At 39.3% G+C, this 27,348-nt stretch overlaps 2 protein-coding genes across 5 annotated transcripts in view; both read right to left on the bottom strand.

Annotated features, from left to right (window-relative positions):
• Positions 1-10,787, bottom strand: part of gmds (GDP-mannose 4,6-dehydratase) — a 222,070-nt gene extending 211,283 nt beyond the window's left edge. Inside the window, exon 1 of the mRNA XM_085385930.1 lies at positions 10,550-10,787. Within this exon, the coding sequence (XP_085242056.1) occupies positions 10,550-10,648 (99 nt within the window). The 5' untranslated portion in view covers positions 10,649-10,787. The remainder of the gene's footprint in view (positions 1-10,549) is intronic.
• An 8,154-nt stretch (positions 10,788-18,941) lies between these two features.
• mylk4b (myosin light chain kinase family, member 4b) overlaps positions 18,942-27,348 on the bottom strand; it is a 55,547-nt gene continuing 47,140 nt past the window's right edge. For 3 of the 4 annotated variants that reach the window (XM_085387665.1, XM_085387664.1, XM_085387666.1), the window contains 12 exons: positions 26,833-26,914; positions 25,410-25,812; positions 24,997-25,217; positions 23,910-24,015; positions 23,176-23,269; positions 21,836-21,945; positions 21,609-21,750; positions 21,263-21,333; positions 21,052-21,180; positions 20,738-20,969; positions 20,321-20,369; positions 18,943-20,181 (listed from right to left, as the gene is read on the bottom strand). In XM_085387665.1, coding sequence (XP_085243791.1) covers positions 20,171-20,181; positions 20,321-20,369; positions 20,738-20,969; positions 21,052-21,180; positions 21,263-21,333; positions 21,609-21,750; positions 21,836-21,945; positions 23,176-23,269; positions 23,910-24,015; positions 24,997-25,217; positions 25,410-25,812; positions 26,833-26,914 — 1,650 coding nt within the window. In that variant the 3' untranslated portion in view covers positions 18,943-20,170. Of the gene's footprint in view, positions 20,182-20,320; positions 20,370-20,737; positions 20,970-21,051; positions 21,181-21,262; positions 21,334-21,608; positions 21,751-21,835; positions 21,946-23,175; positions 23,270-23,909; positions 24,016-24,996; positions 25,218-25,409; positions 25,813-26,832; positions 26,915-27,348 lie in introns of all 4 variants that reach the window. The other variant, XM_085387663.1, reaches the window with a different exon arrangement.

Here is a 27,348-nt window from a genome sequence, read left to right as displayed (position 1 = left end):
CCAAACTGTTTAGAACAGGTTTAAGACATCCAATAAAAAATACAAGTCAAAAATTAAAACACAACAACAACAAACAAACAAACAAAAACACACCATCCAGTGATTTTAACCCAGTTAATAAATCCAAGGTTTTTTTAACCTGGTTTTGACCAAACAGTTCTTCTTCTGATGTCTTCAAGCATTACTTAGAACAACACAGCCATGCTCATGGCTTTAACCAAAGAGCCTGATGTTTTTGGACAAACATGAACACTGTGAGTTTGGTACCCCCTGCTGGTGAAGTGAGATTTTGTATCCAGTTCTTTCCCTGGGTCAGCTTTGTGACCTAAAATACCAAAGTAAGTTGATATCACCTGTCCAACATTAAGCAGAAAAAGCCCAAATGGAAAACGTTTTTATTCCCAGTCTGAAATTTTAAGGGCTTAGCCTGTGTGCTTACCAACATGATTTATGTAAACACAGGGGCCATACATGGATTTATTTGTCATTGTGCATAAGCTACAAATGCATCACTCTAATGTGTTTTCTTTAGACCACAGGCAGAAGCTTCCAAGCACGCCACTAGTCTGCAATTAGGCCTGATATGGTATAATGAAGCTGTAATCACAGACCACGATACACAAAACCCTGTGCACACGCAGACTCACACACTGCATTAAGTAGGAACATTTGGTGTGCTACATGAAGAGCAGCCTGAATCTCTTTCCTCTACTTTAGGACCATTCAGGCATGTCCCTGAAATAATGAGTGAACAGCACTCGCAGAAGCAATTAAGAAGCTGCGCAAGGACCCACAGCCTTAAGATCTACGGACACTATTTTTAATTTAGAGCAGTAAAAGATCAAAGACTAAAGTCAAAAAGTCTTTTTTTGTGTGTGACTTAAATCTAAGGAAAAAAAAAATCTTATGCAAACCTTATGTTTAAGTGAGTTTAAGATTTTCAGTTAACTGTCAAAACTGTCCCTTTTAATTTTCTTTCACTCAGTTTGTTTCCCTGCTCTTGCACATATTTAGGACACCCTCGCAGCCACTTTTCTATTTTTGAAAAAGAAAACCACAGCAGGCCGTGTTTGACCACCTGACCTGACAAGTCATTTCAGACTGATTTATTTTACCAGTGTGTGTTAAGTACTAACATACCACATACAGGAGTGTGTTTGTGTGCACTTACATGCAGTTTCACATTTCTTGCACACTAATTAGTGGTTGGACTTTCAGCTGGAAGCATGTGGTATGTGTATACAGTTACATTAGAAACAAGGACTTTCCATGGCCATACTATAACTGAGGTCACTTAACTCTTCTAGCCCTCAGGACACAAACCGTATCAAAAAACTAAAGTATGTGCTGTGCAGTCCTTCTAACATGCCAATGAAACATGAAATGAAAATAGTGGCATGACGGTTAATATATCACAAGGCTCATCTAAAATGTCCTTGTGTTCAAAGGGATAACGATGCAGAGCTGGAAAATATACAATATACCTGCCTTCTACTAAAGTAAGAATCACTGAATAACTTGACAGACGTAGATACCTGTGGTATCAATGTGAACATCCTAGTAATTAAAAAAAAAAAAACTGATCTTGTCTGACCTTTGATCTTCAAACTCATCCGAGAATTTTAGTAAAGCATTTTTCTTCAACTCGACTTTTAGGGTTTTCCATTAAGGAGTAGTACTTGGTACTGGGGTTCCAAGTACAGCTGAGTCAATCAGAAAATGTGATGTCACGCTGCATGCCGCTCAATGTTGTCACTCAACGAGTAATGAGAGGAACTCCTTCACAAAGCTAAAATTTTTGAAACCCAGCAATCAGGGAAACCGTGACACAAAAACCAACGCTGAGGACCCCGAGTTGAGCTGTAGACCAAGCAGCGGACATCCTCCATTGTTGAGCTGCGTTTATGTCGCATACAAATGACATCATCTTAGGACTTTCAGACGCATTGCTATAACAACCCCACGCACATTAGGCGCTAATCTATTGTAAGGGGAAAAGACCAAAAATGAGTAGTCGAGCTGAGCTGAGCCGGTGCTAGTGGAAAAGAGGCTGTAGCTACACCTGTGGTATCAATTTCAAAAGCCTACGTCGCCTCATTCTCTGGTTATCGCATTCGCAGGATTTTCAGAAAACTTGACCTCTGACGTCGAGAACTCATGAGAATTTGTAGTAGATGCACCTATGTTTTTTACCATTTACAACTAACTGCAGCTGGACTTGGCTTACATCTCTTTTCCTGAATAAATAGAAGCTGACAGACTTCATTCAGAGGAGGACTCGGCCTTTAAGGAGCCATCAGCAGCCGTTATGAGCAACAGCGGAGATGTGTGCACGGATTCTTAGCTTTATGATTATTATTACTGGCACAGGCAAACACTCTATCCAGTGTTGCTAACAGTGGAGTCTAGGGAAGGAGGCAAGGAAGGAATGAGAGTGTATAAAACACCAACAAAGGATGAAGGAAAGAGGCCTGTAGGTTGAACATCAAAAAGCTTGCGGGGTCATACTGCAATCTAGTGCTGTTTTCCCAACCAGAGGGGTTGAAGAAAGAAGTGCTGGTCTCAAAGCCAAAGTAAAGTTTTACTGTGGAACAGAGAAGGTGAACCTGTCCTCTTTGTAACCCCAGCTAATAAAAAAACCACACTATCAACCAGAACCCCTGCCCAGCTCCACAGCTTTGCCTTGGCACTCAGGTGGTCTCCCATACCTCACACTCTCTCAACCCAATACTTCACACCAAGACAGCAGTCAAAAGTATTCAGGCCGAGCAGCGTGTTGCCCTGAAATTTATGAACAGTAGTTAGCCAACTGATTTACAGCATCGCAGTGACCCCGGTGGCCTGACAAGTGACTTCTGAGATGTTGTATCCAGATGCCTGCCTGCTTGCCTCCTGCATAGGCTCTCAGTAGTCAGTAATAGTAAAGCCATGACTGGTGAAATAAAAATGAATTAACACTGTTATTCTTTTTTCCTGTTAAAGAGGGTGAGGGGAGATGGACCTTTGCTTGTTAAAGGAATGTGAGATGTTGAAAATGACTTTCCAAGACCGCTGAAAGTTGTCTCTCCAGGGCCGGATTCTGGTAAAGGTCAACGGACTACTTTTATTCCCTACCATGAAATATTTCTCAGGTTTCTGCTTAAGTTTGCTTCAGTGCAAATCATCACATGGCAACAGAAATTCCTCTTATATCTGTACGCTACATATGACATACACACACACCACTGATATCTAGGTCATGGACAGGTTATATTATTTCTACTTCTTTAGATAAAGCAGAACAAATACATGGAAGAGTGAGACGTAAAAAGACTATGAGTAAAGGAACAGGTAACGAGAGCAGAATCTTCTCGTGTCATATCGATATAACATTTATAATACATTGAAAATGTTGAAAGTTTGACACAAATTATGTTTCCTTTAATATTAAATTGACTAGATTAGAATATCTTGGAAATAGTAGTTAAAATCCCAGATTATATCTTTATTCCTTTTATCTGTAGGCAATAACTTTACAGTCTATGAGCTTTATAACAGAGTACTAACAAATTCCATCTGTATGATCTTCAGTACAGTCAGAAAACAGGAGCTGTTCTTTATACTAAACTAATCCAGTGATGCTGTATGTTAGACACTCTTTGCATCTAGAATGATGGTTGGCTAAAGAGGCTAACACTTGAAACTGCTAGTGTGACATCGCCATCAGCATCTCATCACACATCTCAGAACAGATCTGACCAATTCCAGCCACTCCATTTGGAAACAAGCACGCTGGAACACAAAACACGCACTGGTACTGAATACACAAATAGTATAATAACACTATAACATCAGGACCAGCTCGCTGTCGCTTGATGTTGACCTGTGCTCACAATGTGCTCGCACTAATCAACTAGCGGAAAAGTGAGAAAACGCTAGAGTCCAATGGTGTGCACCATCTTTATTTCGTTATCCCTGTAAGAAACACCTAACGATAAATGTGAAGTACTGTGCAACCATCTGGAGCCACCCCCCATTCCTTAACATTTTTCTAAGAAAATGGAAAACAAATGCAGTGATTTATTAAAAGTGTGCAAATGATGCAAATACTTAAGTTGTTACTTTCTAATCATTTTACAAATAATTATAGCTCTTGGTGGCAAGTTATTTTTCTGAACCTACTAATAAACTGACAAAATTGATTACAGCAAACAACACAATACTTAACATCTAAATACATTCATGTAAAAAAAAAAGAGAGAGAGAATCATTGAAACATTAAAAATGAACTTTGGTTAAACTGTGGTATTAGTTATGCCAAAATAAGGGGCATACAAAATAAATGGCCCACTGTGTAAGTTGGGCTACAGCGTAATTTTGCCACTGGTAGGATAAATCAGGTGTAAGACTGCAGCTCTTTACGTTTTCAGACTTAAGAACACAAATCCAAACAAATATGTTAATACACTATATAATAAACAAACAGCCCTAAAACGGCGTTTGCACAATTCTAATAAGCCTGAAAGTCGTGACTTGGTAAGATCTCTCTTAGGCAAGCTTCTTGTAATTAGTATTCATGAATAACAGTCAACAAAACATTTTAAAAGTGGACACAATTGCCAGAATTTGTCAGTTTGTCCCGGGAGCTATTCATTTGAAAAATCCCATTAGGGTTGTGTCTTGCACAGGGCGCTTCAACGTACAGACACAGGAGCTGGGGATCAAACTACCAACCTTCTGAATAGTTGACAAAACAACTGTTAGATACAGATATTTCTCTAATAGGTTGGTGGAGATCAAAGAAGAGCTCAAAGGAAATGAAAATTTCATTTAAACCTGCACATAAAAACATCTTTAATTATTTTTATTTCCTTCAGTGTTTAAGCTTTTTTGTGTGTTCACAATCCTGTTATGAAACACGTAGCTGAAAGCACAAAATTGATGTGAACAAAAGAGTGTAAAGCAAGTATTAATGCACCCTAACAATACACCCTGTATTAGGGCTGTTCGATATAACGATATATATCGGATGACGATATAAAAACGTCTACCATTTCCTATTACGCTATCGTTTGTTTCGTCGTGTCGTAAAATAAACTGTTTACAGCAACATTTTTTCACTGTAGTGGCTTTATTAATTTCTTCAAGTTCTCTCTTTCTCTTATATTTAATATAACCACACTATGGACGGACAAGCGCCTGTTTTTAGGTTAGCAACAGTGACGGTAAAACCATCGCGTGGCTCTGCTGTCCGCTTGTTTGTGTTCCACGTAAACCTTTCACAATAAAGCTCAAGATCCTGTTGAGACTTTTCAAAATAAACTGAATCACGTGAAAGAGTATTCACAGTGCTTACGGATGAGAAGCAAAAACGAGCCGTCAGATGCTAAAAACTAAACCTTAGACTCAAACGTTAGAACAGACGTTTCCCTGCGTAATAAATACAAAGAAAAAGGCGGTCGTTACAACCTGTGGCTAAAAATATAGTTTTATGCATTGGTTAAAACACTCGACTCCAGGTACAGGACACGCAGGTGGAAAAAGTTCACGTAAGTCGAGCTGCCCGAGATTCACAGAATTTACAGAAAATATTACGTTTTTGTGATTTATATCGTTGTCAGGACGATAAATGTTTTATATCGGGGATATGAGATTTTGGTCATATCGCACAGCCCTACCCTGTATTATTTTGCTAATGGCAATGAAAAAATTCTGTAGAACACATGTGAGTCATCTGAATGTGCTTTCTGCACTAGTAAACCTGCAGTCGCAAGATTTTCAAAGCTGTCACATGCAAAGTTCGTACAGGTGTTTTTTTTACACATCAACACTAAATGGATCACGTACCAGTTCAAAATTATATTTCTGCACTGCAAAGCTACCAAAGCACTGTGTGATCTCAGTGCAAAGCGTGTTCACTTTATCAGCAAAATGCATATTTGGGAACACTGTAGTGGTGACTTGGCTTGACACTGTTTGGTAATAGGGAAAGTGAGCAAAGTTCCTTTGCTGCGTTTGACTGACTTGAAAAGACCTTATACATACGCATCATACATATCTGTGATCACACAGCCTCATCCCCCAAGCTGAAGGTTTAGTGTAATAAGAGGCTTAGTTATGTCGCACAGAAAAACCAACTTACACCTCCACTTTTTGCCCCATTGCACTATAGTGTTCTGTTCACCCCCTGCATCTTCTCCCACATCATTCCTACAAATCTACCTTTTTCGCAGCGACTCCATCTGTTTTTTAGTTGCATAAATTAGTTCCAAGCAGTTTCATATCAATTACACATTTAGATACTTCATTAAAGATTCCTTTTGCCCTGGTTGTAGTATGCAATGATTTAAAGCCCAAACGTTCCTCTATGACACATAAACTGCAGCCCCACAGATGAAGATGGCCAGCTGTGCTGTGTCAGTAGTGTCAGTGCTCTCATCCACAGCCACAGAGTATTCAATGAAATCTTTTCCCTTTTCCATCAACTGTGCTTGTAAATCAGAGACAAGATCACACATCCAATCAGCAACAGTATTTGTGCTTAAGCCAACATTTGAAAATGCTTGTGTTTCTGTGGACACAAGATGCCGCACACTTTAATCGTGGAGTATTTCAAAAGCTCTTCCTCTTTCTTCTCTGCTACTACAAAACCTGCTTTCACAGCAGCTCTCTGGCTTTGCTTTGATGTGACATCAGATTATCAGATTCTTCTCAAACTTCCAAATTCTGCACCTACTGCTATGTATCCAGGTTTTTGTACTTGTCCCAATGTCGTGTTGCATAGCGCTGTTTTTATTCTTTAATTACTGGCAGTCAATAAAATGATACTAACCCTCCCTCCTGTTTTCAAAATACACTCTTAGCTTAGCCATTTCTTAGGGACTAACCTAAATGTCAATATATAAACTCTGACTTGAATTCATCCACATACTACTGTGTAGAGGTGGGAATCACCATACATATTATTGCAATTTTTTAAAATATTTTGCGATATTCAGATTCTGTACATAAAGGTAAACTTTATCAATATTCATTATATCTAATATCAAAGTCTCGCACTCAGTCTTTCTCTCATTTCAGTCAGTTTTATTGTTGACAAACTGAACGGTTTGTATTACAGTCTAGTCCAACTTAACTGAATGCAACCATCTGGTACAATTATAGCTATTCTGAACTATGCAATTTATGAAAACTATGCAGCCCCTTCAGCAACTGAAGAATTTGAAAGTAAATTAAAACAAAATATAATTTTACATTAAATAAAAAAGTTTTAAACTGAATTAAAATAAAACATGTCTTAAATTAAAATAAGTAAACTATCATGTTTATTGCTGCCAAAAAAAAAAAGTTAAACACATTTGGACAGTGAAGGAATGTCAGGATTCTTGCTCAGAAAAAGGATCAACATGCTCTGAAGTCAGAGTCCACAAAAACTTTTTTTGTAACAAAATATCGATTTCTGCTGTCCCTGTATCGATACATTATTAGCAAACAAAATATCACGATACTACACAGTATCGATTTTTTCCCCCACCCCTACTACTGTGTTACTAATGCATTATGGGACCGTTGTTTATACAAGTCTGAGTTATATGAGACAAAGATTGCTTTGGGATTTTAACCTTAAATGGTGGACTTTAGAAACTCGTCAGACTGGTGAGCTGCTGTGTTGTAAAATGACAAAACCATACATATGACCAGGATGTAAGCTCTTTATGCAGTGGAGTTGGATTTTTATGATTTTTATGATTTTTATATTCAACAACATTTTGGAAAATACTTCAAGTACTTACTGGCGAGTTAAAATTCTAACACATTTAACTGCTGTAGTTACATGAGACTATACACCCTACAGGGAAATCTTTAGGTTTTAAGTGTGTGTTCAGGGGGACTGAATACCACCATTACACCTCGGGCACTCTTACATCTCGGGCACACAGAAATTGTTGTGGCTTCTTTGACACACATCAACAGAGAGCAAGGGGACTACACCCTAAAAAGTTGTGCTTTAAGTGTATGCATTGCCATGAGATGCAAAGATTCAAACTGAAAACTGAAATACAAAAATACATAAACTATACAGTATGTGTTTCCAGGGAAAAAGATGCAGAAATGTGTGCACATATCACAGAAAAATGCCTCAGAGTCACACAAGCGTGAATGTGAGCTTGAAGCCATTTATAATTATTAACATGTTTGATGAGCAGGTGATCCCCATAAAAAGAGTCTGAGAAAATGTCCGGGAACATAGCAGTAGTAGTAACTAAAAATAAAGTTACCATTCCTTGTGTTTGTGAGGATCAGCCACAATAACACACCTTTGCCTAGCTATCTAGCTTCTCTCTGTATTACATCATACAGCTCCAGCAGATCCCAGAAGCAATGTCTGAGATCTCTGTTCAGAAGAGTGCAGTGCCAGGAACAGCAAAGAATCTCCCAGGCCTCTGGTAAAGGACCCGAGCTTTAGGGATAAAGGAGAGTGTGGGGAATGCAATTTTTTTTTGTATGTATGTATTTAATTATTTCTTTATTACAATGAAAGGCTGACCATATCGAATTAATGTCTGAATATAAATGAAATAAATGCGAATATATTGAATGAAGAGTGATGTTACAGAAGCTTTGGCATCACCTGTTGTTTTAGATGCGTAATGTTAAAACATGTCATGTGTCACAGTGTCACACTGTTACTTCTTGTTCGAGTTGCATGCTTTAAAATAGGCTGTAATAAACTGGCTATGCTTCAGCATCCTATTTGGACCTTTATGTTTTGCACTCCACTTCACTCAGTGATTCATTTCATTTTCTTTTTTCTTTTTACTTTAATGTCTACTTACTGTTAGCTGTTGGCATAAAAAAATTACACTGTTAAGTTTGTAAGAAATAAGGAAAATTTGAATTTAATTTTACATAATCTTCCTTTAGGACTGCTAAAGGTTCTACGATGAAGCAGTAGCTACATTTGTCATCTGTAGTAAAACACTGAAGCATCTCTTTTATTAGTTTGGACAGTACATGCATTTTCCATGGAATTGTGTCTTATTTCTATTACTTAGGAATGCTGCACCACCTGCTGACTTTTTCTACATCTCTAGTTCTGTTTACTGTGGTCCACGTCAGTTGATGACTTTGTAGACTTGTAGCTTTTCCCCGTCCTTTGTCGTTCACGCAGGGGAAAGATTCAAGTTAAATCCAAGTAAATGCGTCACTGCAAACCATGTGACAATATTTGGTCCACTTATATTCATTTATTTATTTATCTATACAGGCGTATGGACTGCCTATGTGTGCTTCCACTGCTGGCCGAACCACCATAATTTCCCTATTAGTTAATTAAGAAACACGCCTGACTTAGCTGGTTATCATCACAGCTCAACACCTGTGTGTGTGAAGCTGTGTCATGGTGACATTGCTTTGTTCAAAAAGAGCACATGTGCTTCATCCTTCATAAATGCTGACAGTTAAGCTGCTAGATTTGTATCACTCTGGGAATAGGAAACATCCGGCTCCACAGTAAAGAACTTGTTCAATGGGCTGTTGCAACCCGGAGCTTATCTTTCCAGGAAATGATGTGATGATTAAACAGCAGTAAGTTCAGAGGATTTGCAGCTGACCAGTAATGGAAATAATTTATAGTAACTGATAGTTTCGTCCAAACTAGTCTACAAATTGATGATGTGACACGATGACTTGTGTTTCTAGAGTAGTGTCAACACTGCCTTTCGTTATGGTTTGCTGTGTGTCATTCACTATGCCATTCACGGTCTGCAGTGCGTCTCTGGAAACAACAAATTTTATTGTAATTTACTGTGTATTGTATTGTAATCATAAACTTGTACACATGGGTTACTGTGTAGCATGGTTTGCAGGATTGCTGGTGGCTACTTTCAAGTCTTAGGCAACTTTTTTTGTTTACGTTGTTTTTTAAATCTCAGCTGATGGTTTACAGAGTTTAAAGGTTTAAGGTTAATTCTACACAGAGACACCTAAACATTCATGTTCTGTCATTTTTTAATTTAAATGTTCACATCACCACGTTGTCTGTGACCAGAACAGGTTGAAAAGCTGACAAACCAGAAAGCATGACGAGTTCCACCTGAACTACCTATTTGACTCCCTTTATCTGACACCAGTGCGCTGTCACTGGCTGTGTGTGGACTCACAGAGCCAGAAACGTGTACTCTGACGACATTCTTGAAAACTTGGAAGTATACTACAAAGACAACTGACTAGAAAGAGCAGAAGCGTTTTCTCTTAAAGCGTGAATGAGACGCAAAATTAATTCCCTTTCTGGGAGAATTTCAATGCGACATAAAATCGCACACATCAACAATCCTATGCAAAATACACAAAGAGCACATTTGAATGGGATGGTGAATTACCGCCTTTCTAACTCCTGACAGGTGTAAGTGACACCGGCAGCTTTAATCACACGTTTCCTCTCAAAATTAACCACGAACGAGGAGGTACTGAGGCTTTCACCAGCAGTGACGATTAAAGTGCGCCATTGGAAAGCAAGGTTTTATAAACTGGGGTTTGTCCATCCCATCCCACAGTGCAGTAACTTTACCTGCCCGGTGATGCCGGTGATAACGGCTACTTTCTTCTCATTCTTCGGCTCTCCATGAACATCGGAGCTAACGGTGGCAGTCTCGAAGCACTGAGCCATCTCTGACCGGGTGAATGTTTACGGTTTGCTGCCTCACTGACCAGCCGGACCCAGCAAAAGGCTTCCGTCAGTTTACCGTCTGAGTACCACCGACCCTCCGCCGCATCCGTAAACCAAGCTGGAAACCGCTGCACGCTGTTACGTATGAGGAAGCGTGATGAAGTTGGCCAATGGGAACCGAGCGAGAAGAAGCAGTAAAACACGCTTGCCTAAAGAGAGGAAAGCCTGTGAGCGCTAAATAGTTTTTTCTTGCAACAGCGTCACTAGAAGGACGGAGGGAGAAATGCAACCAATGACTGTTTCTAACAGCTAAGAAAAAGACTTTTGAACACTTCGCAAGTATTTGTTCACAATATAGGCCATAACTCACAAACCTGAGCACAACTGAAACTTTTAAATGTAGTTTAAAAATAAAACATTTTAGAGTGATCCTGATTATTTTCTGTTTTGTTTATATTATAGGCAGCACAATGTGATTAGCACTGTTGCCTCACAACAAGGAGGTCCTGAGTCTACGGTGGTGAGGTTTGCTGTTGTGGTACGCAAGCTGCTTGGCATACACCTTGTAATGAAGAAAATGACTTGTGAACATTATAGTAATAACATTTAATTGTTTTTAGGCATGTTATGTCTAATACTTTATTAGGAGAGATCAGCTCAAAGTGTTCTCTCCTTTCACCAAGCTCCATGAAAAAAGCTCGAACACTAACACGCAATTTTTGTGGTGATGTAGTGCACTTCACGTCACTTGTCCATAACGAAGCAAGCCTGGTTACACACCTCACAAAAGTCTTCCTAGTGCACAGTGTAAGACACACAGCCAGGGGCGATAGGTCAGACAATCAATGTATTCAGACACTGGATAAATAGTATAACTGTAATAAGTTACTTGAATTTTCAAAAATCGCCAGTATATGTTTCAAAGAACATAACTATTACTAACATAACATGACTATTTAAATGTTTTACATTTATATTTTCATTTTCTATTCCTACATCTGTCTCTTCCAGCACTACTCTCACCTTCTCATCTCCTTCCTCCTCACCATACCAGTATCTCTTGTTTTTTTCAGACTCTAGTCATCTAAGCCAGTAAACAACACCAAAGAAGAATCAACAGCACAATAAGCTCTTTGGCCTTGGCAGAAAGGATTTGGCACATTTTTCGCCAAACCCACAAATGCATTGTCCTTAAAATGTGGCTTCATTTAGGGGAAATAAACAGGCTTTCCAATGGTACAAGATGTATTACCAAACACAAAATTCCTTACTCTTGCTTCTTTTAAAAAATATATATAGAGAGAAAACATTTTTATTTGAGCCAAAATTACAAATTTATACCAAGGATGTTAGCCTAAACTGTGAGTGGGGATGTATAATGAAGTGAATTGAGTAAGTTTCCATTTGATGCAAAGCAGATGCTGCCAAAAGCCTGGCATCTTAATCTTAGGAAAACCATCATGCAAATATCATAACTTCAATGAAGCAACCAAATATGCTCAAATATTCCTTACAAAGCCCAACGGAAAGTGATCCAGATCCACATCAAAATGTAATGGCTTTTATTTTTTGCTCACACCGAATCACCAAATTTCTTCATATTTAGCTAGAAAATTAGACAAACAGATACAGAAAGAAACAGAAATGGCCACATGTCTATCCCCACATAGCAACTTGGCTGAAGTTTGATTGTCTCCAAATCTGGAAAAATATGTTTTTCTAACTCAAAAGACATTTCAGAGAAATTTCAGAGGAAAGTCTAGTGTGGGCAGTTACATCTGTCACAGAATTGGTCTCTCCAGGGGCCAAAATAAACACAATTCACGACCAGAACTTGATAGGTTGACCCAGATAGGGGAGTCATTTAAAAAGATGATCCACAATGACTTAAGACAGTATCTTAAAAGAAGCAATCAGAGCTGCTCTTCATCTCTTATTGTTCTTGTACATTTGATCATGTATGACAACATCTGCTCCAGCTGAGAGTGTCAGTAGCCTCGAGAAAGTGTTCTCTTTCTGCTCAGCTTTTCTGGGAGCACAGCATGGTGGGAGGTGTGATTTCATTAGAGTGTAAAGTAAACATCATCATGAAAAAAGGAAAAAAGAAAAGAAATGTTCCCTGGGTCCTGAGAAGCACAGCAGTCTGACGATCCACCCAGCCTGATCAAACAAGAACAACACACAGCTCTGTTACAGCCCGAGGCTCCTCACTTGTTTGGGCAGCAGGTGTCTTGCTGTGCGTTTCCAGATATTTGAGTGACTGTGTGTGCACTGCTGTGCAGAGAGCTTCATTCTTCACACGTGTGTCGAGTGTGCAGAAACACCACAGAGTGCAGGTCTGAGTTCAAATGAAAGAACTTGAGATCAGATGGTCACTTTGATAGGATATCTAGCAATTCCTTCTTGGCAACTGAGAAGAACATTTCTCAGGAGTTTAAGTTGTTAATAGTGGGCTCTTTCAGGATGACAAGGCCTCCAGAGATCTTTTTGAAATAAAGAAAAGTTGTAAATTAGGACAATGCCTGTATTTTGAATAAAGAAAATGAGCACAGAGAAAGAAGTCCTTTGCCAAGGTCAGTGTCTTATCTTACAAAGGTATCAACAGTAAACAAAAATTCCATGTAGTACCCTTTGACTTTATGACAAGTGGGTGTGGCAGCAGTTACATCCACAAGCACCATGCAGCTGACAGAGAAACTGGGAGACACGTCACACTCATACAGTAGCAACTTGTCCCACAGTAGGCTTTTCCAGAAGTATACTCTGCTTTATCTTCTTTCTGAGACCAGTGAAGCCTCACTTTACTAAATAAATATTACGTTATATTTAATAAGACTTCTCAGGAAAGTGTACTGAGGTCAAAGGTCAGTCCATCCTTCTAAAACTCCCTCCTACTGCTACTACAATTTTAGTCATATTTCAACAAAACTTGTGTTAGGTAATGACTTCCAAGGTTAAATGTGGTTTACTGTGGTATTCCACATAAATACAACTGTTGATGTACCAAATAAGTGTTTTTTTTTTGGATCAGTGGGACCAGTGGAAATCATGACAAAATGACCGTTTGTATTAAATGAAAACAGAATTATTAATGAATGCAAGTGTGTTGCCTGGCTTAGAGGAAACATTTGCATCCGGTCTCTAGGAATCTTCTGACAATAAGACGTTCTAAGTGAGTGAGTCATCAATGAATTTTCAGGATCTTAGTTGCCTTTGTAACTTCATTCATTCCTTTCTTACTGCCAGTGAACAGTGCTGTCACAAAGAACAACGTACTGGTCAGCCAGAGGTAGTACAGGAGAGGCTAGCGTGGAGCCTGAGGCCATGTTAAGTCCATAGAACCTAGCAAATGTGCACAATGTTGCCCAGGTTGCTCCTGCACATTTGCTAGATTCTCCACTAGTGTAACATCTCTCAGTCCCAGATGTGGTGGCAGTGCAACATGTCATGCATGGATTGAAGACTGGGTCCAAACTGTTGTCCCATGCATTAACACCAACAACTCTTATACACCATCCATGTTAAAAGAGTAAGGTATTGTTAACAGAAGGTTCAAAGTCAGCGAAGAATGACAGATCCCCTTGTGGCCATGCATCCCAGCCGGGACAAAAGCTCAAACCTCCTTGAAAGATCCTGTGGGTCCCTGCTCAGCAGACTGAGAGGTGTCAGGAACCAGAGGTCCGAAGCCACCAAGAGAACCCTGTGGCCAAATGCATCACACTGTTAACCAAGCAAGTGAAGTTTGTGGACGACACTACAGTGGTGGGTCTTATCACCAAAGGTGATGAAACGGCCTACCGGGAGGAGGTCAGTGCCCTGACCCACTGGTGTCAAGACAAGACAAAGACATATATATATATATGTATATATATATATATATATATATATATATATATATATGTGTACACACACACAAAGATATACATATTTAGTATACACATTCCGTAATGCACATACACTCTTATATTGTACATATATTTATTCATATACTTCACAGATTTACCCATTCTTATATTTTGCTTGTTCTTATGTTATTGTATTTTTACACACCTCTGTTGCTTGTGAAGCTCGCACACAAGAATTTCACTCACATGCACTGTATCAGTGTGTCTGCACATGTGATGTGACAATAAAAGTGATTTGATTTGATTTGATTTGAAGCACATTAGGGGAATCAAAGGGAAAGCATAAAGGAGACTCCCTGGCTAGGCACTGGTGAGAGCATCTACCCTTAGTTGGGCGCCAGCCTATACCAAGAAAAACCATAGATGGCAGAGTTGTGCGCTTGGACAGAAAGATGTCCAACCAGGCTATGCTGTACTGATTCCAAATCATTTGCACTACTTGTGGGTGCAACTTACACTCCCCTTAGGGGACTCTGTGGCAAGAGTGTCAGTCTGTTTTTTTGGTCTGCCCGGGAGATTCATGGTTCTCAGGGAAGTAAACTGTGAATGCACTCATGTTAGAAACCTCTGGGCTAAGTGACTGAGTGACCTCATCACCCAGATGGTTTATGTGAAAGGCTGCTGAGGTGCTTTCTGTTCAAATGAGGACGTGGTTGCCCTAGATGTCGGGAACTCTTCTCCCTGGGGTGGCTGTAGCTCCGGAGGTAGAGCTTCTACTGAGGTAGTATTTACTGACTGGAAGGTTAGTGGTTTGATTCCTTGGCTCCCCCAGTCTGCATGCCAACTGTCCTTGGGCAAGATACTAACCCCATTTGCCCCTGTCTCGTTGCTGCTGTCTTACAGTTTATCCATCTTTAAGTATATAAGCTCTTACATTTTTCATGTCCTTGAGTTGCATTATCTGCCCCTCCCTCTCCCATTACTGCTTTGTGTATTTTCCCTAGTCTTCAGACACTAATAAACATTTCAGATTTCACTGAGATGAGGCTGGGGAATGAGCAAGTGAATTTTCGTTGGTCTTGGATGTCCTCTTCCTTTCCTTTTCCCAGAGCCTTGCTCGCACTTCAGAGTTTTGATTTACGCTGATAAAAAGGGGCTCATTCTGGTACAGCAATCAGATATTTTGATGGATGTTAAAAGATCCCCGAGTTGATGGCAATACAAATTTCAGCAGGTCACAGGGTGGTTTTATGTGACAATGTAAACTCACAACCCCAGCCCGTTATCTGGTGGATTTATGAGAAAAATGTAATTCTCAGCTGGAAAACTCACTGGAGCTGTCTGCTAACTCAGCATATCAACTAATCAGTGAATCGCCCTCATTCTCATACTGGTTTTTGTTTCCTCTCTTTTTTTGTTTTTAACTTTGACCCATAAAATTGGTTATCTTCTCTTTGTTGGACTGTCGTTTTTCTTTTGCAAATAGCCAAAAATCCCTCGCTGTGCACAGGGACATGTTTGTTATTGCTGGAGAATGAGACTGAGGGGGACTCAGTTGGAACTCAGTTGTTAAATGAGGTTTGGATTCTCAGCAGCTGACTGTGTGAAGTAATGATGCTTCCAGCCGCTGATTTCCCGTAATGCTGCATTAATCACTGGACATACAATCCTTAGTAGGGATTCAAGCACAGAATCTCATGAGTCATATCAAATATTTAAATACAGTTACATCCTTTCAATCATTTGCTGTTGTGCAGTCTTCCTTTGGCTTGGGTTAAATATTTTGACAGTTATTTAAAGTGGGATTTTGGAGATAAGTGGATTAAAACGGCTAGTAAAACCAGGAGACAGGGAACAACGGAAAACGAGTAACTTTAAAAAAAAAATTAAACACTACACGTGGTCTGTGCATAGTGAAATTAAAATAATGGGAATCACATCTGAAACAGTCAAAGAGGCCTTCATACAAATCTACACAAGGCCAAGTTTAGCAACCTACAGCTACTTTTGGTCTTAAGAATTGCAGATACACTATAGATTACAAGGATTAAATGTAACCTTAGGCATGTTTTCACGATTTAAGGTACATTTCTCTTTCTGCGAGGCTGTAGAATGCTGATTTGTAGAAATTGAGTAATATGAAAATTAAGTAGTTAATATACCTCAAATACAAATAATCCTTTGCGTTTCTCTCCGTACCCTATTTTGTATCTGGTTCAGATTTTGAGATGAAAGGGTCAAATATCTGGTGAGTTTCTTTTGGTTTGTTTTGTTTTTTGGAAACATGGAAAGAGTCAGGATGCATTTACAAACTTATGAAAACATAAGAAATTATAACATGTTCAATTAAGAAGATTTTGTAGCAGGACAATCATCCCAAATGAACTTTAAAACTCAGAAGATTAAAGATGACCAAGGAATGCATTTTCATGGACTTTCCTCTACGTGCGCTTGTGGTTTCAATGAATCCGGTGAATCCATCTATGCAGCTTGTTTGAAATTGTTAAGCAGATATTATGCAAGGGCGCAAAGGCAAGAAGTAAATCATGGATGGAAATAAGCCACCCCCCATAAAATCTTATTTCATTTTAATGATCAGATTGTTCAAACATGTTATTTCTTTAGTTGTCAGAAAATAATGTGTCCCAGTCTCCAGTGAGACAAAGAGGGACTATTCCTCCGTTTCCTCCAGGAAAGGGCAGAGCAGGCTGTACCTGCTGCGGAGACTCAGGTCGTTTGGAGTGGAGGGCCCACTCCTGAAGACTCTGTTGTGGCTTCTGCTATCTTTTATGGCGTGGTCTGCTGGGGCGGCAGCATCTCTGCTGGGGACAGGAAGAGACTGAACAGGGTGATCCGAAGGGCCAGCTCTGTTCTAGGATGCCCTCTGGACCCAGTGGAGGTGGTGAGTGACAGGAGAACGGCGGCTAAGCTGTCATCCCTGATGGACAACATCTCCCACCCCATGCAGCAGACTGTGACAGCACTGAGCAGCTCCTTCAGTGGGAGACTGCGGCACCCACGGTGTGGGACGGAGAGATTTCGCAGGTCTTTCCTCCCCACTGCTGTCAGACTCCATAATAAAGACTTTAACTGATCAAGCACACACATCCACACATATGCAATAATACTAAGTGCAATAATCCTTTCTGTCATCGTTGTATTTTTACTCAGTTGTATATAGTATTTGTATTTGTATTCTATTTTTATCTTATTGTATATTTATTTTATTTTATTCTACTGTATATAGTATTTTATTCTATTCTATTCTGTACAGTTGTGTACTGTATTTATTCTTATTGTATTCTAATTTTTGCCTCATAACTTTTGCACTGTCCACTTCCTGCTGTGACAAAACAAATTTCCCACGTGTGGGACTAATAAAGGTTATCTTATCTTATCTTATCTTTCCCCACATGAGGGATTTTCCTCTGAACTGAGCAACTCTAGTTGAGGTAAACAGGCGAGATAACTCACTGCACTTCTGCAGTAGGGCAGAAAAGGATACACACCATATGTGTGCTATTGGTATTTCTGTGCTTGCATGGGTTCTGTCAAGGTACTCTGGCTTCCTCCCACAATCCAAAGACATGCAGTTAGTGTGTTTAGGTTAATTGGTTATTCTAAATTACCCATAAGTGTGAATGTGATTGCAAATTCTTTTCTGTCTCTCGGTGTTATCGCTGCAATAGACTTGCGACCTGTCCAGGGTGTACCCCGCCTCTCGACAGCTGGGATAGACTTCAGGCTACCCGTAATAAGTGGAAGAGCATGGATGAAGCAGCAGCTGTATGTGAAATTTGTTATAAATCCATAAAATTGAAAGATGCACATGACAAGTTTTATGTTAACCAGACTAGACTTTGTTGAACACTCCTAAAAATAACCCTTTACGTGAACTTAAATAATCGTGGAAAGGATTTCCACATTAATAAATGGCTTTCTATTCACACTTCTGTTTGTATTTGAGTTGGCCTAACAAAATTTGCATGAGTTGGATCATTTCCATCAAATTAAGTTGGACTCAAGTGCAGTAAATAAGTTGATTCATCATTAATTAATTAAGTTGGTCCAACTCAAGTACATTAAGCTGGAATAACAGAATTGCATAATGCTTAAATAAAGCAAGCTCTAACTGGGTCTTGAAATGCCAGATTATGTACAGAACCAGTGCCAAGTAAAGGCTTTTGACTTTGACCTACCTGAGACAAGTCACACAGTGGCTTCAGTGCTTGTATCTTTATGATATGACAGCGTACACAAGAGAGGAAAGGGGGGACCTAGACCACTGTATTGAGGGCTAGAGGCTTTGTTACATGGGTTACCTACTCTGCTGTGAGCAACAGGGGTGCCCTACTTTAGAACCTTTTAAAAAATCAAAGAAAATTCCAAAGCAGAAGTATCTTTACTGTCATATTTCTTTTTCAATTTCCAAAAATACCCAGTAAGTAAGATGCACTATGAATGTTGTCTGGTGTGAGTTATTTATTAACATAATAATATTTCATAATTACTGATCTCTCATAATTGCACAAGAAAACCTGAAAAAGAAATAATAAATTCAAATGCACAAGTATTGAATTCACAGAGCTTTTCTGCTTCCAAATGGAAAAGCAAACAACTGAGCGTTGAAGTCACATTCAGTTTTCATCTCCTTGAAAGGGATGACAAAGCAATGGCTGGTGTCTTCTCTGCTCTGTTGTTGGCTCTCCGTCAAACTGAGCTGCACAGATGCACTTACCATCTGTGCATATCTACATTAAATCCTGCTCTTCTCCATTGAAAAAAAATCACTTATTGAATAAAAGCTCTTCAAGTACATTCTGGTGTTGAACCAGTAAATAAATGAACATAAGAATCCACTTCAGTCATGAAAAAAAATATATATATATATTATTCACAGGTAGTATTCTGTTGTTCGTGATGCCTTCATGGAAGGTGAAAGGGCTACTCCAAACTGCCGAAGCAAGACAAGGTGGCGGCATAAATGCATACAGAAGGTGATAGGGCTTAAAAATTAGGGTGAACGATGGCACAAACCAAGATATATTCACTGGTTCACTGATCACTAACATTTTGTCAATCCTCAACGGGAAGTGAGGGTATGCAGTGCTGTGCTGTACACAAAATAAATTAATCAGCTATGACTTCTAATTCAATCAAATTCTAAATATACTTAAAGTTATGTTCAAGAAAAAAAACATTTCGTTTTTATAAGACTTGTAAATTAAAAGAAAAAAAATCGCAAAAATATATTATTCAAATAAGAGAATTCAGTCTATATTGTGTTTAAAAATGTTTTCTGACTCTTAGAGAAAATAAATGAAGAAAGTGCAAAGCATGCAAGAAAACAGGACAATATGACAAACTGTGGCTGAATAACAATGATGGTTTGATGCTATACACAGCTGATCTGTCATATATGTGGAAGCAGACAGGTCACGTGGCCTTTATGTGTCCAACAGTTTGGGTTCTTCATCATCAGTGTTTTCAGACACTACAGAATAGGAGTGTCTGTTATTACCGTGCATCACACTATCTGGAGTCAGAACTGCAAGATATGGAGCGATGCAGAAGACGGATGGAGGAGAGTAGTTATCAAGTTCATACACAGGTACAGCAGCATTGGTCCAGTGTTGGGCTCCAGCTCCTTTCATTATCAAAAGGCATGCCGAGGGTCTCACATAGTTTCTAAGAGGAAAGCAAACAATATGTTTGGCTTAATAGAAGAAAAGTTGAGAAACTGTCCTACAATAGGCTCTTTGGGTTGAAAATTAATTAAAACATTTATATATAAGCTAACAGGAAAATGAAGACAAAAATCTCTTACTTGTCTTACTCTCTGAAGGAGGACCATGCGTGGAGTGGCACTTAGTTTTCTGCAGTAAGAGGATCCAGTAAAACTGTTTGTTATTACACTCTTTGAATTAGGATAGCAAACAGGCTTCAAAGATGCATAACACAAACACTTTTAAGTCTTCCTTTCATGTTTACAATAGATATTACACACATATTGGTTCATTTGCTTACATGCAAAATTTACATCTAATGTTGTTACATAAGTACAAATCTAATCAAGTGAAATTTACTTGAATGGTACACATTCATATTTGAATTAATAAACTTTTGATCTTTTATATTTCAGATGCATTTTACTAATAAAAAGAAGCATTTTTAAAATTGTATTTTGTATTATTCACTGTTTACTATAAAGTAAATTTTGCGGTAAGGTGAATTTAGTATTTACCTTGCGATTTAGTTGATAGTGCAGACTCCGGTCTGACAGCCAGGGATGTTTGAGGGACTCTGTTGCACTCATCCTCCAGCTCTTGCTTTTCACCAGAAGACGTGTGATAAAGTCTTTAGCTTCATCTGAGACGTCTTTAAACTCCTCTTCCTCAAAGTTCCACTCACAGGCCAGGATGTTGTTCAGCGTCTCGTTGTCATCATCCCCCAGAAACGGAGACAAGCCGCTGAGTCTGGACATAATACAGAATACAGATGTCAGGAACTGTACAGGTTGTGTCTCTGTGTGTGCACTGAATGAACTCCTTGACTCACAGCATATAGGTGATGACTCCAAGACTCCACATGTCCGTTGGGAATGACACAAACTCGTAGTTGATGACTTCAGGAGCTAAAAACTCAGGCGTTCCAAAGTTGACCTTTAGCTTCTCCCTAGGCTTATACCTGTCAGAGGAACCAGAACCATAAGAGAAAAACATACTCAAATAAACCAGTGCATGAAAGATGAGGTGACTATAAATCTTACCTCCTGGCAAGGCCAAAGTCAATGATTTTAATCTTGTTAGTAGCTCTGCTGACACAAAGAATGTTCTCAGGCTGAAAAAGAACACAGATTCTGGTGTCACATATACTGTGTTTTAGAGGCCGTTCTTCTTTTTGGCATAGGTGCAAAAGATAAAGAAAAGAACACAGACAACACCCTAAATTTTATTTCATTAACAGAGATGGAAGCTTTTATTTTGAAACTTTATAAACTTGTCTTTTCATTAGACTGTTTAGGCTCCAAATGAATGTTGTAACATATTGAAAAATAAATAAAAATACTGAAAGAGATTATTCCTACTGTGATGCGAAGACTCAAGTAGGTTTACCTTGAGGTCGAGATGTAAGATGTACATTTTATGCATGTACTGCAGCCCTTCACAGATTTGCCGTATAAATAGCACCGTGTCCAACTCTGTGAGGTTGTAGTTCTCGTCAATGATGCGGTCAAACAGCTCCCCTCCTTCCACACTACCACACAAAGAGAGACACTGTTACAGCCAGTTCGAATTTGTAGAGGCTCTTTTTGTATTGTCACAGACACACACAAACTTACTATTCCATGACCAGGATGATGTCGTTACGCGACTCAAATGCAGCGTATAGCTGAATGAGGTTGGCGTGGTTCAGCTGGTTCATCACCTGGATCTCATTCCTCACCACCTCCTGATAGACGGAAATGAAATGTAAATCAAATTTAAAATCACATATAGGAAAATGACACGTAAATATGGAAGTTAATGAATGACAAAACTATATTAATTTTAATTCAATTGTATTTTTTAGAGCCAAATCACAACAGTTGCCTCAAGGAGCTTTATATTGTAGGTTAAAGATTTAATAATACAGAGAAAATCCCAACAAACAGAAAATGAGCAGCACTTGGTGATAGTGAAAAGGAAAAACTGCCTTTTAACAGGAAGAAACCTCTAGCAGAACAAGGCTCAGGGAGGGGCGGGGCCATCTGCTTTGACCAATTGGGGGTAAGGAGAGGAAAACAAGAAAAAGCCAGTCTGCAAGATTTTTAAAGCTTACAAGGAATAAGTTATGAACACAAATAAGTCATGCTTGTCTTGAGGATTTTCAGTGTGTAACATATCAGCTGTTGAATTTGTAAAAAAAAAAAAAAGACCTTAAAAGCCAAGTGCTGGTTATATTTTGCCTTATTGAAGCATGTCAAAAAGTGCAAGAGTGCCTTTTGCTTCACTGCACAATTATTCCTCTTTGGTCCCTCATATCATAAAACTGGAGCGATCAAACAGGCAGGGTCCTTTCTATGATTTAAGCTACTGCAGACTGCTATAGAAAGGTTGGTTTGGTCAAGATGGTATGTTAGGGACAAGGTAGATCAAATCCTTCATGGCAGTTTTTGCTTGTGGTTCAGTTTAAAATGTTCAATGGAAACAGAAGTTACAGACCTAAGGGACTTGATTAAAAAGTAAATATTTATATTAGCAGCATGCAACTCATAGCAGCCTGTGCTACAGCCATTCGGGGGCATAGTTAGATACAAATAAGACAAAACAGACGTACAGTCAGACACAAAGTGCCAGCTGTTTGGTCGTGGATCATCAGCGACAGCCATGTGGGTCATTTGAGGATCTGGCTACAAGTTTAATGAGCTTTTTAAATACTTCAGATTATAATCTAACCACACAGCTATACTCTGACATCTGACCTCCACCGCATATCTAGTTGACTGAGAGAAATAAAGACACAATGGGGCTGACAAATGCCCATTACCTCAGCGTGTCTATTTTTAAAATCGAATCCTTTATAGTGCAGTGATAAAAGTGACCATGTATTAGACTGTCTGAGAAAACTGGCACCTCAGCAGCATCGCTAAACCTGGATTCTGTTTCGTATTCAGCATTAACCAGCCAATCATTGCTGCACCTTCTCTTTCTGGCTCCGGGCTTTGATGATCTTGGCAGCCAGAGTCAGACCAGACGAGTTCTCTACGCACTTGTGGACTTGTCCAAAACGTCCCCTAATGAAAGAAAAGCAAACACACGGAGGAGTTAGAGGTGTGGACAGATGGGATGAAGAGCCGGAGAACAACCATTCTGTAAATTGGATTTTATTATTAAAAACAAATATTCCTGGCGCTGAAATATGATGTTTCACGTTTGCTGGTGTTTGCTGCTCAAGCGTATTTGGATACGGTTTTGATTGGTTTTGTTCAGGATCTCTTTAATGTTTATGTCGGACCAATTAAACAAAGGGGTTTTATGAATCAGCTGCCATTAAAAAGCTGAAAATTCTTTTAAATATCAAAATAACAATTTGTTTGTGACTCTTACTTATGTCTATACATTATAATAGTTTATTGACTCGTATAGAAATTCAGGCTATGCTCTTGTGTAATTTGACAAATGTGTTTGCGTGCTAAGGAGTAATCTTCTATTTGAGAGGCAGGATTTAGCGCTGGTCTGTTACATCAGAGAGCCCCCTGAGGGTCAGCACCATTTGCCCTTTGGGGGGCAACTAAAATTATTAGCGCAGGGTGTGAGATCGTCTGTTATTTCATTATTGAGTGCCAGTGCACACTAAGCATCTGTGCCTGTAACTGAGCGAAATGAAAATAAAGTTCTGTAATGAGAGATGAATGTTCTGAGTGTTTCCCTCACCCTCCCAGGACCTCCTCTCTGTTGATAGTGTAATAGGTGGCGATCTGGTGGGGTTTGGGAGTAACGATGCGGTGGTCGAAAGGTGCTAGCGGTGGAGGACTTGAGTCTGAAGAAGAAATGAAAAAGAAAGGCAAAGAGAAGACAAGTTACTGTTACTGAGTGCAGAGAGGGAACGAAAGGCTGAGGAAGAGGTCTCAGCACCCAGAAACAAAGTAGTTTAAAATAGCAGCATGCCGGCATCTCATTATGTGCTCCGCCAGCTGTGCTCGCTGACATGTTAGTGACGCTCGCACAGGCATGCTGTTATGACACTGAAGCTGATTTAAAGTCTGAGGAACGCAGAGGCAAATGTCATAAAGTAACTCATCAAGCTGAGTCTACACGGAGAGCCTATAGGATGCATGAATACTGCGCTGAGCAGTCCAGGATTTTGAAACACTGAGGTCATGAAGCCTAAATGCATCTTTTATGGATAGCACTGGAAATGGAAAAAAAAAACCCTCAAAGATGCACTATGAAAAGTGTCTGACCGTTTTTTGCTGACTGTCACATATCTTTTATTTGCAGCTTATAGCAGATTTAAACAACAGAAGTTGACCTAAAGTGCTTTTTTACATCTCCCCCCAAAAAATACATTAAAGCTGAAATGCATGTTTTGTTGTGTTAAGTAAAAATCACTGTGTTTTAATGATCATTAAAATGTGTTTTGAGTTTTCAGATTGATGATGATTCATCTCATTCATCATGAAACCCTGTCCTCCTCTAATAGTGCCCTGCATGTTCCTGGGATTGGATCGATATTGAAATTTGCAGTATTGCACAGCACTACTTCTTGATCTTTGTCAGTCTGCGGTCTCTACTCCCTCACATGCACATTGATAAGATACTGCATGTATACAATATATTGACTGACACTGACGGTGATTCAGAGGCCTAAATTTCAAAACACAAGTTCCTGAAATCTTTCCTTACCTGATTTCTACAAACACTCCCATTTACATGTCGTAGCATTAGTTGTAGAAAGCAACAGCCTACACCCCAACCTCCCTGGACCGTTCAGAAAAGAAGCACTCACACACTTTCTTACCAATAATAAACTCCTTTATTTCCTCCGCCGCCTCCCCTTCGTCTTCTGTCTTCGCTTGGTCAGATATGGAGACCTGTGGCTCGGCTCCCTCTACGACCTGTCCATCAGCCCTTTCCACTTTACTGTCCTCCACCCGGCTCTTTTTGAGGTCGTCTTTTCCAAGGTCTTCTTCCGGGACGTGGCGTTTGCTACAAGTGGCCACATCACCAGCCTCCTCGGAGCTTCAGAAAGGAAGGCACAGAATATGAATGTGTGATGTGGTTTGAAGTTCCCCTTTTCCTCCCCCAACAAAATAATTTCCTCTTAGCTGGCTTAATGATCCAAAGAAGTACAAGTAAAGAAAATAAATAGTTAACTTAATGAATTTAATAGCAAGTAGCATAAAGATATATGGTAGCTTTGCTAAGACACACCTGTCATACTGAAGCACAGAGGCCCTGCAGAGCCAGGCTTTTTCTGATTTTGATGATTCTTCTCTATGCGTTGTCTTCACATCATCTTTCACTTTTCCACGATTTTCAAGACTAACATCTTCTCCATTTTGCTTTTCTTCTTCTTTTTCTTGTTCTTCTGGCTCAGAGTCTTCAAATATACCCCCCTCTCCTTCCTCATCCTGCCTTTCCTCAGCCTCCTCCTGCCTTTCGTCTGACTGGGCAACAGAGGTGTGCGGTTCTTCAAGGATCAGCGTTTCCAGATCCTGTCTTCCACTTCTTCCATCCCCCTCAGCCTCTATGTTTATGTGCGAATGCTCGGTGTTCTGCCTGTTGAGCTTTTCCACCTGTTCCTGGAGCACAGGCTCATTCAGGGAGGAGGTGTCTGTAGTGAAGAAAATACACGGATACAACCAGATGTTTGGTGAAAACGCTGTATTATATTTACTAAAAATGAATGTAATCAGATGATTGATAATCCTCAGATAGATGGAATTCACTCATCACATATTTACATCTTATGCTAGTCTGGGTGGTCACTTGCTCGATAAGTCTGGCCCAATTCAGATAAAAATCTCACATCATCCTCTGGATAGTTTGTTGCAGTGTTGTGAAGACACGAGTGCAGATCCGGTTCTCAGATCCATATTAAAGCTGTCAAGCTAAGACCTAAATTCTGATCTGTCATCTGTGTTTCAAATTTTGCTCATATATACATTTATTATGCGAGCTTGACATGTAAACATGGGGGATTATTGCAGACAAATACTGTTTAAATTTTATTCACTTTGCCTTTTGTGTTCTGACTGTTTACATGTTGGTCGATGTGAATGTATCCTATTTATTTAGATACTGTTTCATTCTCCTACTTGGGTCTCTTATACTGTCTTCCCTCACTTTTGTCAGATTGCGATGTCTTCAGTGTCTTTTTGCATTTTTTTCTTCTCATTGCCTGAATTTGTAGTGTTTTGTTTGATTTCTCATATATTTAAATAAAGGCTGAACTGCCTCTTGTCTCCCTTTTTATGCTGTTATCCTTCAAACATGATGAAAACCAAAAAGTCAGCAGATGTAGCAGTGCAGCCATGCGAGACTTCCAGGGATCATTACATAGCTTGTCTACATATAAGATTTAAAATTTTTAAAGGCCTTCTTAATATGTTTCCCATCATTTACTTATATTTTATGTTTTTATGCTAAACAGAACACATATCTTATATTACAAAAACAATTCTCAGAAATCCTGAACTGGTCTCCCTGTTATATTAAAGTCCGTTATATTCCATGATGTACATATATTTCAGATTTATGATGTATTATATGCAGATAACGAGTTTAGAAATTTTGTGGTGGGCTCTGCATAAACTTGTGATTGTGGATTGTGTAATATCTTGTTTGAGTTTACCTGACGTTTCTTGCGGTTTTCTCTTTTTCTGGGCCTTTAAACCTTTCAGGCTCAGCTTGGCTTTTTCCTTATCATCCTTTGCCTGGATGTTAACAGAGGAAAGAAAGATCAGGTTTTAGACATTGTGCGTAACATTCAAAAGTGGGACAAAACCTGCAATTGGTGGAAACTTCTCATAGAAAGGAAAATTGCTGATAGATGCAGATATTTCCATTTGTGCAATAATGTGACAACAAGCTTCAAAGCAGTTTCTGTTGGGAAGGTTTTCCCTCATAACTCAAGTGTATTGATGTCTTGCTCAGCAGATGCCTCCTTCTGGCCAAAGAGGAAATATGTGGCATTTCAACTACAGCAGTTGAAATGCTACACATCACTCGAATCAGTTCCACACTTTAAAAGAGAAATATTCACTTTATCCCTGCATACAGTATATATGACAGTCGCCATATGGTGCAACAAATCTGTCTCCTTAACCCTGTATCTAAAAAAAGCCTCTGAATCAGCAGTGTAACCATA

Source organism: Rhamphochromis longiceps, linkage group LG17, assembly GCF_057381845.1.
Source record: "Rhamphochromis longiceps isolate RC_006_pf linkage group LG17, R_longiceps_female_GT1.1, whole genome shotgun sequence".
Classification (NCBI taxonomy): domain Eukaryota; kingdom Metazoa; phylum Chordata; class Actinopteri; order Cichliformes; family Cichlidae; genus Rhamphochromis; species Rhamphochromis longiceps.
This window is presented reverse-complemented; position numbering and strand designations above follow the sequence as displayed.